Source organism: Notamacropus eugenii, chromosome 5 (genome assembly GCF_028372415.1).
Source record: "Notamacropus eugenii isolate mMacEug1 chromosome 5, mMacEug1.pri_v2, whole genome shotgun sequence".
Classification (NCBI taxonomy): Eukaryota; Metazoa; Chordata; class Mammalia; order Diprotodontia; family Macropodidae; genus Notamacropus; species Notamacropus eugenii.
The window spans coordinates 333945593-333959119 of record NC_092876.1 but is presented as its reverse complement, the minus strand read 5'-3'; the positions used below and the strand labels follow the sequence as shown (position 1 = coordinate 333959119).

The 13527-nt window shown below is 37.0% G+C and overlaps 1 protein-coding gene across 8 annotated transcripts in view; it reads left to right on the top strand.

Annotated features, from left to right (window-relative positions):
• The window catches only part of CEP63 (centrosomal protein 63), a 55323-nt gene that overhangs the window by 8294 nt on the left and 33502 nt on the right, over positions 1-13527 (top strand). For 7 of the 8 annotated variants that reach the window (XR_011967930.1, XM_072613608.1, XM_072613605.1 and 4 more), the window contains exons 2-3: positions 257-325; positions 6586-6763. Coding sequence is in view for 7 of the 8 variants with exons in the window: in XM_072613605.1 (XP_072469706.1) it covers positions 257-325; positions 6586-6763 (247 nt within the window). In the remaining variant the exon portion in view is untranslated. Of the gene's footprint in view, positions 1-256; positions 326-1547; positions 1624-6585; positions 6764-13527 lie in introns of those variants that run through there. The other variant, XM_072613604.1, reaches the window with a different exon arrangement.

Here is a 13527-nt window from a genome sequence, read left to right as displayed (position 1 = left end):
CATTAAGCTCCTGATGTAGACTTATATAGGTCCAACCAGAAGTTGAAGTCAGAGATTTTTCTTTTTTTTTTGTCTTTGTATCTCCAGCACTTAGCATATAATAGTCATGAGAGTGCTCAAAATCAACACCGTTGCCTGTCTCTAAATTCTCCCTAAGAAATTCCACACTTCTGCTCACATCCTTAAATTGACCATTAACAATTTTGAATATGGAAAAGAATGCCATTTTATAACATGTATTTATTTCTCTTCCCAGCTACCAAAGCAGAGGTGATTTGGTCATGGAGGCTTTGTTGGAAAGAATACAGAGTCGGGGACAAGGAGGGTAAGGTTTTTTGATTTTTGTTTTTAAATAAGAAGTAGGCTTTTCTATGCCCATGTTTGTCTTTGCACTGATACTTTGTTCATCCTGAACTTTAAACAATTTATATTGTAATTATAAAAAATGATAATACTCTGTGTTAAGATAACGTAATTCTGGCAATACAGAATGTGAGATTTGTAGACAGTGTTATATTTTAAGAGTTTTTCTTCTTAACTAGAAGGTAAACATTTTCCTCTATGAAAATTTGTACTCTGTGCTATTCAAATGAAAAATTAGAGAAGTTTTCTAGGAAAAGAAAAAAAATTTGAAAATTGGAAAGCTTGCTTAAGTTTAAGCCTCCGTTGATTTCTTTGGGAGTTTACCAAAGCAGTCTTATTCTCTGGGCTTCAAGTCTCAACAGTTCAAATTTCTTAGCCTATTTATAGTGTAAGTTTTTTATCCTCAACCCTTCATAATTCAGAATTCTCTTTTTAGTAGTTATCCAGACCCTCCCTTTTTTCTTCTTTGCTTTGTCTTCTTTTGGCCATTTTTGTGCTCAGTAATGTTTTTATTTCATAGATTTTTAGTTAGAAGAGATCTCAGAGGTAATGCAGTACAGCTCAAACCTGAGCAGAATCTTCTGTGTCTTAGTGGTATTTTAACTTTATATTAATTACATTTTTTATTTATGAGGCTACATTTCTATTAATTTCAAAAATAATTATAAAATAATTTTCTCAGATGCATCATTAGTTGTTGATAATGGTTATCCAAGACACCTACTTGTTTACTTTTTACTGTTTTTTAAAATAAAGAGGTGAAATTGATGTTTCCTTAAAAAAGTTTAAAATGTAATTTCTGAAATATTTTATGTATTTGGAAAGTTTGAATTTCTGGAGTTTGGAAAAATCAGATCTTTTTCATAGTATCATTATCTTTACCTTTATTATATACATAATATGCATAGAGTATCATTATGGATTATCCATTCAGGAGGAAAAAGTAGTTAATAGTTATCAAATGAATCAGATTCAGAAAGATTAGAACTGAGAAAAGCCTATCATATTTGGCAATTAAGAGATCATATGTACCTTTGGGAAAGGTAGTTTCATTTGAATGATGAGGTCAGAAACCAGAATGCAGAGTTGAATGGTGAGGAAATAATAGTTTAGTGATGATACTTCAAGAAGTTGCCCTCAGGACTTGGGATTTCTAGATTATGCTAAGCTTTTATCACTTCCAGATCTATGTGAGGACACCTGGGTTCCATCCTTTACGCCTGGCAACTTTACAGCTGAGAACCACACATTGTATGAGAGGTGGGTTCTCACTCAGACATACTTGATTGGTTTTTCACCTCACATGTCTTAGGAAGGAAGTTTGCTTTGCAGTACCCAGAGAATAGGGTCTCTGTACTCTCAAGCATAGTAATATGGAAATTTTTAGCAATATAAGATTCCAGAAAAGGGGCAGGGCATTACAAAACTGCCAAGTGAAAAACATGTCTAGAGTAGGCTTAATATGTTGTATATTTGTGTTATGGGTCTCACTCTGCCAAAATGACTATGCCACCAGGAATATAGAGTCAATGGAACTAGATTTAGGGTTTAGGTAATTAGTAAGTAAGCAAGGTTACCTTCCATATTCCAGTAATGTGGAGGAAATTATATAACAAAAAATGTGGATGTAGTTTTTGTCTCAGACAGTTAACATACTCTACCTAGGAATCCCTTTAGAATCAGACATTAAGCATTTATTAAGTGTCTTCTTTGTGCCAGATTAAAAAAAAAAGTGGGAGGCAAAAATAGTCCTTCCTCTTCAAGTAGCTCACAATCTTTGTAGGAGAGATAACATGCAGACAGCTATATACATACAAGATATTTGCAGGATAAATTTGAGATAATCTTAGAGGGGAAGTCCTGACATTAGCAGGGATCTAGATAGAGTTTTTTCAGAAGATAGGATTTTAGCTGAAACTTGAAGGAATCCAGAAGGTGGAGATGGGGAGGGAGAGTATTCCAGGCATGGGAGATAGCCAAAGAAAAAGCAGTTGGGAGATGGAGTAACTTGGACTAGAAATGACAAAGAGGTGAATATCACTGGATCATGATGTATGTACAAAGGAGTAAGTAAGGTGAACGAATACAGGAAGGGTAGGAAGAGGTCAGCTTATGGCTTTTAAGCCAAACAGGATTTTATATTTGATCTTGGAGGTAATAGGGAGACACTGGAGTTTATTGAATAGGAAGGGGGTAATGTGGTCATTTCTGAGTAGAGGATGGACTGAGGTAGGGAGAGATTTAAAGAGGGGAAACCAACCAGAAAACTTATTATAATAGTTTGGGGGTGGTGTGGGGAGGACCTTTATCAGGGTGGTAGCAGTGTCAGAGGAGAGAAGGGAGCACATAAGAAAGGTGTGGCAAAGGTAGAATCAATAATACTTGAAAACAGATTAATGTAGAGGATTAGAGAGGACGAGCTGTTGAAGTTGACACCTACTGTATGAATCTGGGTGACTGGGAGAATGGTGGTACCCTTTACAGTAATAGGAAAGTTAGAAAGGAGGGGAGGGTTTAGGGAGAACTCTAGTGAAATCAGTTTTGGATGCTGTGGAAACTCAACAGAGTTTAAAATGTATATCTTGAATTCAGGATTTCTAAATAGGCAATTGGAGATTTGAGACTGTGGGTCAGAAGAGAGAATAAAACTGGATAATTAGGTCTGAGAATTGTCAGCTTAGAAATGATAATTTAATCCATGGGAGTTAATTAACCAAACGAAGTAATATAAAGGGAGAAAGTCAGAGAGTCCAGGACAGAATCTTGGGGGAATACCTGTGCTTAATGGGTATGACCTGAGTGAAGATCCAGCACAGAAGACAAAGGAATGATACAGTAAAGAGAAAAGAACAATGTCACCAAAACCTCCAGAGGAGAGAGTATCAAGATGAAGAGGGGGATCAACAGTATCAGAGGCTACAGGGAAGTCAGGAAAATGAAGAATGAGAACAGGCCAGTTAAGAGACTATTGGTGACTTTGGAAGAGCTGTTTAGGTTGAATAATGCAGAGAGTTAAGAGAGTGAGAGGAAAGGAAGTAGAGGCACCTATTCTAGATGGCTTTTTAAAGGAAGTTAGCTATGAAAAGGAAGAAAGTGAGAATGGATAAGAGTTTTTTGAGAATGGGGGAGATATAGATATGTTTGTGTGGGATAGGGAAGTGTCTTGTCGACAAAGAGATTAGTGAGAATGGGAATGATAGAGGGAGTAATCTAGTGGGGAAGGTAAGATGAAATGGGATCAATTGTGGGTGTAGAGGGGTATTCCTTGGCAAAGAGAAGGGCTACCTCTTTATGTGAGATAAAGGTGAAGGAGAATATAGTGGCAGAAAGCACAGAAGTGAGATCAGGTGGAGGGGAAAAAAATCAAGACCTCCATGAATGGCCTGAACTATTTCAGTGAAATAGGAGGCAAGGTTTTCACCTGAGAAGATGGAGAACAGGGGAGCCCTGGGAAGTCTGAGGAGGAATGAGAAGGTTGGAAAATCTGTGGTGAATAGGAGTAGTGAATAGATTAGAGGGATGTGAGAGGATTGCCTTGCCAGTTGAGATTATGTGACAGATGATATATATATTTGTAGTGACCCCAGTTGGAAGTTTTCTGGTTTTTCTCCATCTTTGTTCAGCAGCATGTGAATACTTGCAAAAACAGTGAATGGTTACAGTAATTTAAGGCTGAGGCTTGTAGGGCAAGATTGGTTATACAATAAAGGAATCATGGACTTGAGAGAAGAAGATAATGTAGAGTTGAATTGGTTCATTGAGGGTCAGGATGGAGAAGGGAGAGTTTAGGACTCTAGGAGTGATGGACTGGGAAAGAATTGAATGGAGGGATAAGAGGTTATGATAAAGATCAAAAACAGGGTTGGAGTTAAAAGGCAAAGGGAAAGGTAGAATGATAAAAGATTATGATTAAATAAAGGAATTTCAGGGCTTACAAACATGTCGGTGGAATGCAGGTCAAGGGTATAACCATCCCTCTACAGCTAAGACAATGTGGATGAGTAAGTCATAGAAAATAAGTAAGTTGGAGAACTGGGAAGTTAGAGTATCCGAGGGAGTGTCAGTATGTATGTGAAAATCCCTTAATATGAGGGCAGGAGTTGGGGAGGAGAGAGAGGCTGTGAGACAGACACTGAATTTATTGAGGAAGGAAGGAAAGTATCCTGGAGGTTGGTTGATAGCATCTATCATAATCTTGATCAAGTGATTAAATATGGATTGAATGAACCTCAAAGGAGGAGAAATTATTGAGTAGAGGGAGAATCTGGAATTGAGAATGGAAGATCAGGAAGTAGTCTGACTCTCCCCATTATGACTGCTCAGTCTGGTGGTAGTGGGGGAGAGGGAACAATGAATGGAAATGCAACAATGCTGTAAAGAAAGCTAGGAAATCTGTATCATCAGAGGGAACTGCAAGTGACTGTAAGAAGACAAAGGGAGTGGGAAAGGAAAAGGTTAAGGATGAAAACAAGTTTGTTACTTGGGGACTAAGTTCCAAAGAACTTATAGGACACTACTCTTGACCAGACATTAGTGGGATTTCTCTTAAAACCCTAATGGGGAAGTTTGATGGTTTCAGTCTCTTAGAAAGATTGCCAAGCAGCTCTGTGCTGCCTCCTTTGCCTGTTTGATCTGAATGTACTGAATATCTGCTCCTAAATTTTTTGGAGCATTTAGTGGTAAATGATAACTGCCTCTCTTTGCTTTCATAGCTGACACTTATGCTTATTGAATCATAAAGTGTTAGCACTGAAAGGGGCTTTAGAGGTCCTCTTTATCTCTAGTGTAATTACCTCACTGTATGGACAAAAATATTGTAGCTTGCAAATGCTCTCTGCCCAAGGTTCCCTAAGTAGTCAAGGGCAGAGTGGGACCTAGAACCAGAGAAACTTTCTGGTCCATTTTTCTGCCCTGCACCATGTTTCTGCAAACTCTGTATAGGGGTGTGCGTGTGTGTGTGTGTGTGTGTGTGTGTGTGTGTGTGTGTGTGTGTGTGTGTGTGAAGATGGATGGATTTATATATTATATTGCATACATATCTCATATTATATCTTATACATATATATTACATTATATAGAGATATCCTCTATAGGAGCAAAAATGTCTAATATTTCTTGAACTTGGAAGTAAATCATATTTCAAGTGAGCATCCAGTAATGTGGAATTATTTCAGTATCTTCTGAAATCTTCTGAAAGTCAGTTGGTTTAAATGAAAGTCAAGGATGAATACAGTACTTAAAATGGTTTTTCTCACTTCTGTTTTAGCTCCTATAAGTTTCTTGACTTTTGTTTAATAAGGAATATGATATTTAAGCTAGAGGGGCTCATTCTACAAGTTTTCCAAAGTGGTATTAACCAGATGTCTGTCAATATTTCATTTATCTAGTTCTTTGAGGCTTTATCCTCATAGTCAGATTTGAGTGATACCATAGTGATGCCATGCATGTATTTACATAGATTTGTCTTTGTGTTAGGTATTGAAGAAATATAATGCAGTTTAATTAAAGATATAGATCTATATTGTCATTTATAGTTGACTGAGTCTGAAAAGTAAGAGGGGTCAGAAACTTGGCTATTTGGGGTTTGCTTTTGTTTTTTGTAACACTGCTTTCCTGTGGCTTACCCTCTAACCATCTAATCACTTCTTTTCAGAATCCTTTGCCTCATTGGACATCATTCCTCCTCTTGCTTAAGTAATTAATTATATTAGCTTCCTCTCTGTTCCTAACTCACAACATTATATGTCCCATTCCTGGCTCATCCACGTCTGAATCTCTAACTGTTTGTGTTCCCAAGGTTTTGTCCTGTGTCCTTTATTCTTTCTCCCTCTATATTCTTGGTAATTTCATTAGCTTCTAGGGGCTTAAATGTTATCTCTATGCAGATCACACACACACACACACACACACACACACACACACTCACCCTTACCCTTGTCTGTCTATTCCATGTATATGAATACTGTGTTTCCATCCATATGTCATGTACACACATTTTGTGTGTGTATGTGTGTGTGTGTGTGTATGTTTGTGTGTGAATGAGAATATATATGATGGTTTCTGGTGATTTTCTTTGAAAGAACCATCCCTGTGAAATTGTGATAATGGTGGCTCAGTTACTTTTAGGGGTGAGCACATACTTCCATAGTCTTTTGCAGGTGAAGAAGAAGAAGTAATGTGAGCATCTGCTGTAAATTTTGAGTGATTTCATCTTCTTTACAGGGGTTTTTTGACATCTTGTGAGGCAGAACTACAGGAGCTAATGAAACAAATTGACATAATGGTGGCTCATAAAAAGTCTGAGTGGGAAGGGCAGACCCAGGCTCTAGAAACCTGCTTGGACATCCGACAACAGGAACTCAACTCTCTTAGGGATTTGTTGGATCAAAAACATAAAGAGGTATGAAACATGATTCACTTACTTTATTTAGTAGTATAGTTTCACTTTGTTTATGCATTACATGTTTCTAAAAAAGTATCAATCAAAAATTTGACCACATTTTTCTTAATAAGTTTGATTATAATATAGAGATGGATTTCCACTGGAAAGAGATTTGACCCTATTTTCCTTAATACTTTGATTCCATCAACATGAGTACCTTGGTGGATATAGATTGTAATTGTGTATAGATGAAGTTTTTGAAACTCATTTTGTTTTAAGAGGATGTCTGTGGTCGCTTTGAAGTTATGCCATGTATGAAGAGCAAAATGCATGCATAAGAGGCAGTCATGCAATCACTATTCTAGTTGCTAGTGTGGAAAGAATACAATAATATGCTCCAGGGAAATTGATCTCTATGTCTTATGGGGCATCTGGGTGACATAGTGGGTAGAACGCTGGGCCTGGAGTTGGGAAAACCTGAGTTTGAATCTAGCCTCAGACGCTTACTGGCTGTGTGACTTTGTACAAGTCACTTTACTTCTGTCTGCCTCAGTTTCCTCAAGTGTAAAATAGAGATAATAGCACTTATCTCTCAGGATTGTTGTAAGGGTCAAATGAGATAATATTTATAAAATACACGGTGCCTGGCATGTTGTAGGCACTACATAAATGTTTATACCTTTCCCTTTCCTCCTGATAATATCGAGCCCTGTTAACAGTGTTTAACTTGAATTTTAAAGAAATACCTTTTTGTTTTTGCATGTATACATATAATCTCTAAATTTCCCATGTAATTATTTTGTTTTCAAAGATGTGTGGGTCTTTTCTATCTTAAATACAAACATGAAAATCCTGATTGTTTATTTTTTCTCCATCTTTTCACTGTAAAAAAGGAACAACAACAAAACAGAACTAAAACCAACCTGTAATTTGGTTTCTGCCATTTCAGTTCAACAGAATCTGAACCATAGAAGGGCATTAATAATAAACTACATGCCATGTGCGTTGGCCTTTTCCTAATCTTTGTTCTTATTGGTCTCTTAACATTTAACATTTTCTACCACCATATTTTTAATATATCTCCTTCGTTGACTTCTCTGATACTATAATACCTTGTTTCTCCTATCTCTGACTTTTTTTGGTTCCTCTCCTTCCTTCTGCCCCATAAATATAGACGTTCTCAAGGTTCATTCCTTGAGAGCTCTAGGCTATAGAGACTCTTATTTATTCCTGTAGACTCAGCTGTGGTTCAAATCAGTATATCCTAAGGTTCAGTTCTTCATTTACAATTGTTGTTAGACATTTTTCATTTGGATGTGGCAGTGCCTCCTAAAACTCAGTCTGTGTAAAATTAAACTACCTGCAAATAGTATCCTTTCCTCATATCCTTGTTACTGTCAGTGGCCATGTAATTTTTCCAGATACCTAACCTCAGTATTTGACTTTTCCTTCTCTATTATCCTCCCATGCCTCCTAATCTAGTCTTTTTGATTCTTCTTTTATGATGTTTCTTGAATCTGTCTTTTTCTTTCCATTTTCATTGCTACCACCTGTAACTTGGGCTGGACTCATTTGGATTTTATCATGTAAGAAGTTTCATACCTTCTCCCTTCCTTCCGCTTTCCTTCCTTCAACGTAACATTTTACTGCAAGACTAATCTTTCCAAAGCATCACTTCGATCTTGGAATACTGGTGGTGAAAATTCTTGATGAATCTCCAGTTGTGTACAGAGTAAAGTAAACTTCTTAGCTTCATATTTAAGGTCTTCCACTGTCTGACCTTAACTTATCATTCTGACTTTATCTTTTTTTTTTTAAAAGTTTTATTGTTTTTTTTTCTTCTTATATCACAATTATTTCCAGATTTAAATTCCTAGAGATTCAGGTTACTATTAGATATTTGGCATTTGGCTTTCTGCTGTTCCTGTAGTAGTTATTTAGTTAATATTTGTCGATTATCCTTGAAAATGTTTTAATGAAAAGTACTATTAGCATTAAAAAAAAAGAAAGAAAAAATTCCTTTTTTCCTTCTTGGTTAAAAATTTCTTAGTATTCTTGGGGCAAACTCTGAAGACAAGCTCTAGACAAATGTTTGAGTTCTCATAATCTAGTAATCTGGGTTGTATAAAGTGCACTGAGTAGGAGGAAAAGAAGAAAGCATTGACAAATTAGTACCTTAATATTTGATATGTGAATAATAGCTCACATTTAAATGGTACCCTAAGGTTTACAAAGTATTTCTCTGACAACAGCCCTGTGAGATCAGTGGCACAAGTATGAATGATCCCATTTTGCCAGTGAGGAAGTTGAGACCCTAACAGTTTAAGTGACTTGCCTCTGATCACATAGCCACTAGGTGCCTGAGCTTGTCCCTTCTGACTACCTCCTCTCACTGTTCAATGATATCCTCATCCTCTGTTTTCTTGGAGGCTTATATGTATGCATCACTCATTTGGCACATACTATTTGCTACCTTGCTAACTGTTACTAATTTATAGGACTGACTTCAGGAGTGGAATGGAAGGGGCATTAGCCCTGGTCTCATACTCTGGGATTTCATGCTCCGTGCTAGTAATAGTGTGACAGTTACCTCACTAGGAGCATTTTAGCATTACAGCAAAAGGAATTAATTATCTGTTTTAGAATGTAAGGACATCACAACTATTAACTCATTAGAAAGATTTTTCTACTATGACCACTGCCACTTAATAAGAAAATAAAGCTAATGTTGATTATCTCCTAGCAGTGAATTTATCAAGTTAGAGTTGGTATTATTTGGGATAAAACTTTAAAACTGTTTTTGAAAGATAGTTTGTGCAGAGGAAGATTGAGTGGCAAGGATTCTTCTAAATCTGTGAAGTATTGAACAAAAGTGCTTAGAAAGATGTTAAAAATATAAATAAAACTTGATATCTTTCTGAGAATCTTTATGCTATTTCTGGTCAGTTCTTTTGGTTACTGCTGTAGTGTAACCACTTAGAATGTTTAGCAGTGTTTATCACTGCTTAGTGGTAAAAAGTTTTATAGTTAGAAAATTAATAATAAAAGTGATTGCCTAATTTTCACTATAAATTTTACTATAAACAAACCCCTTATCCAGAGGTTCCCAAATTTATTTGGCCTACTACCCCCTTTTAAAAAAATAATTACTCAGTGTCTCCCTGGAAATCTACTTTCTTTAACCCTTCAATGGTTTTTTTGAAATTTGCATTATTTCAAAAAATATATTTTTAAAAAATGAAGCATCTTAAATAGTGTATTGTAAATGTGTGGTTTTTTCCTGCATTGAAATTTTTTTGATACAGTATTATATCAGTTGCGTCATGTAACTGTACAGAATCACATTATAAACAAGTCACTACCTACACCTATTCCTGCTGATGCATGCTGGACTTCCCGACAATGCGTGACACGCTCACCTGCTAAACACTTGCTTGTTCACACCTGTTGGCAGACTTGACCACCAATCAGTTACAGTTTGTTTGTTTGGAAAATAATGTAATCACTATGACCTTAACTATGTTACACAACAGATGAAACAAGTATGAATGATTTTTCAAAAATTTTTTTATCTTCTTTCCTTATGCTTCCACTGCCCCCTTATTTTTATTCAGTGCCCCTAATTGCACTTGAGGCTACTACTGCACCCCCGGATTGTTTCAGTGCCCCCCAGGGGCTGATATCACCCACTTTGGGAATTGTACTCTTATCTAAATGTTATTATGACTTAATTGATTTAAGCCAGTGGTCTCCATAACTTATAAATATACATACATTAGGAGCATATGCTCAAAAGGTTTTTTGCCAATGCAGATGTGTCATTGGAAAAGTTTGGAGACCACTGATTTAAGGGATAACTATAGCAGAATTGAGTATAGACTTGATACAGATCAAGATAATATATTTGTGTGTCTGTATTGTAAATAAATACTAAAGTAATTAAGCCCAGCTAGGTGGCACAAGTGGCTAGAGCTTGGAATTGGAAAGGTGCATCCATCTTCAGACACTTAACCAGCTGTGTGATCCTTGTCAAGTCACTTAGCCCTATTTGCCACAGTTTCCTCGTCTGTTCAATGAATTAGAGAAGGAAATGACAAGCCATTCCAAGAACACCCCAAATGGGGTCATGAAGAGTCCAATATGATTGAAACAACTGAAATACAGCACTAAAGTAATTGTGTAAAAACCATTATCAGGGTGTTAAGAGTCAAGTGTAAACCAGTATTTTTATTTCTGGTTTGATTTTGGGGCAAAATGCTGCACTAATAAGTAGAGGCATCAAACTTAGAGCTAGCAAGTGGCTCCCAAGACAAGTTAGACCCAGATTAAAATGTAATTGGGAATTGTTTAATAAAATAAATAAAAAGACAATAAAAATATTGTTAATTTATGATATTCTAAAGTAAATATGTGACTGGTAGGGATTCCTTTCTATTTGAGTTTGACACCTCTGCCCTTAAGTCTAACAAAGTCTAACAACTAACAAAAAGGAGGTTTACTTTGCCCTAACACAGCAAAGAAATGCAACCTATAGTGGCATTATCTTCAGCCCTGATTGATGTGGCATCTTCTCATCTTGTCATCAGAACAGGGTATAGCAACTCATATGGTCTCAGATACCCATCAAATCTGAGAGGCCTAGACTCCACATGGTTAGGACTTCTTATGCTTTTAGGTGACCAGGAAGCAACATCAGGGAAGCCAATGCCAGTCCCCAGCTCTTAGCTCAGTGCTTAGCATAGTAAGGGCTTAATGAATTCATTCACTGAATGTTTTTTTTCTTCAAGAAGTTAGATGGCTTATTGCTTGGGAAGTGTATTTTATAAAGATCTCTGCATTGGGAGTTCTGAGCCACAGTGGGCTACACCTGATCTGCGTAGCCCACTGTGGCTCAGAACTCCCAAACTCAAGCTTAGCCATCCAGATAGAAAAGGAGTACAAACATATACCACCATTCCTGGCCCCATCTTTCTCCTTAATTTGAAATCTTTCCTTATCTGTAGGCTCTTTTCTTGCCTACAAACACTCCTAGGTCATTTGCCATTTGTCTTGTCATCTGACTTTACTGTCTCCTTTCCGCTTTAACAGCTGGGCTCTCAGAAAAACCCAAAATGATACTAGTTGCCTTTTACTCCTCAATCCCTTGCAGTCTGGTTTCTGTTTTCACTACTTGAATGAGGCTGCTCTCTTTAAGGTCACCAGTCATCTCATTATTGCCAAAATAATGACTTTTTTTCCTATCCTCATCCTTCATAATCTCTCTGCATCATTTGATACTATTGACTCCTTTTCTGTTCCCTAGCTTTCTGTGATATTGCTCTGTTGTGGTTCTCTTCCTGTTTGTCTGACTGTTCTTTCTCAGTCATCATTTCAGAATTTATCATCTATGTCCTGCCCCCTATGCATGGTTATACCCTAGGGTTCTGTCCTAAGCCCTCTTCTGTTCACCATCTGTATTCTTTCTTGGTGATCTCATCAGCTCTGAGTGGCTCAGTTCTCATTTCTAAGGAGATGATTGCCAGATTTATATATTCATCCCTAATTTCTTTCTTAATCTTGAAAATCAATCATCCAACTGCTTGCTGGACTACTCCATGGCATCCCAAATTCAGCATAACCAAAGCTAAATTCATCTTCCCCCCAAATCTGCTTCTCTTGACATTTTCCTTTTTCTGTCACAGTACCAACATTTTTTGGTCTTCCAGGTTTGCAACCTAGAAGTCATTTTCAACTCTTCACTGTTCCTTGTACTTTATTCAGTCAGTTGCCTAGTCTTGTTGATTTTGCCTCCATCAGATCTCTCACATCCTCTCCACTCACCATAAATACCCCAATTTAGGCCCTCATTATGTCTTTCTTGAATTGTGGCCCTAGACCAGGGGTGAGGAACCTGCAGCCTTGAGGCCACATGTGGCTTTCTATGTCCCTAAGTGTGATATTTTGATTGAGTCCAAGTTTTACAGAACAGATCCTTTTCTTAAGGGAATTTGTTGTGTAAAGTTTGGATTCAGTCAAAGGGCCACACTTGTGGACCTAGAAGGCCACATGTGGCCTTGATGCTACAGATTCCTCACCCCTGGACTAAATCCCTAAATGATATCCTTGCCTCCAGTCATTCTTCTCTTCATTTCACTCAAATTCATGTTCATAAAAATCAGTAAATTTTTTTTATTTAATGACCATTTAGCGTAAGGTACTTTGCCAAATTCTGTGGTTAATGTAAAAAATATTTTGTTCTTTGCCTTCAAGTAACTGTTAATCTGGTAAAGAGTGTTTGTATGTGTATGTCTCTGTAAGTGCCTGGGTCTGTGTGTATATCTCTAACACATGTAAATAACTAGCGATATTTGTTGTGTTAAATTAATGGCATAGACAACATGGGGAGGAAGAAGATGTCTAAGATATAAGCAAACTGGGCTTTGAACCCCAAATAGGAGTGTTTGATCCTGGAGTTGATAGGGAGCCACTGGAGTTTATTGAGTGTGTATGGCAGGGTGGGATGGGGTGACAGGGTCAGACCTGTACTTTAGGAGGTGAAGCAATGAATTATGGACTTATATCTCTGCATTTCAGTTTCTACTGAAACTATTTTTGTCAAGAATACTTAGAAGTTCTTTTTTTTTCATTAAAGATCTGTTTTTTTCCCTTGGGTTGTTGAATAGGTTATTCTTGGTTGTAAGCTTTTTTTGCTTTTTGGGATATTGCATTTCAAATCCTCTTTTCCTTTACGATGGTAGTTGCCAAGCCTTTTGTGATCTCAATGCAGGAACTGTGGTACTTGA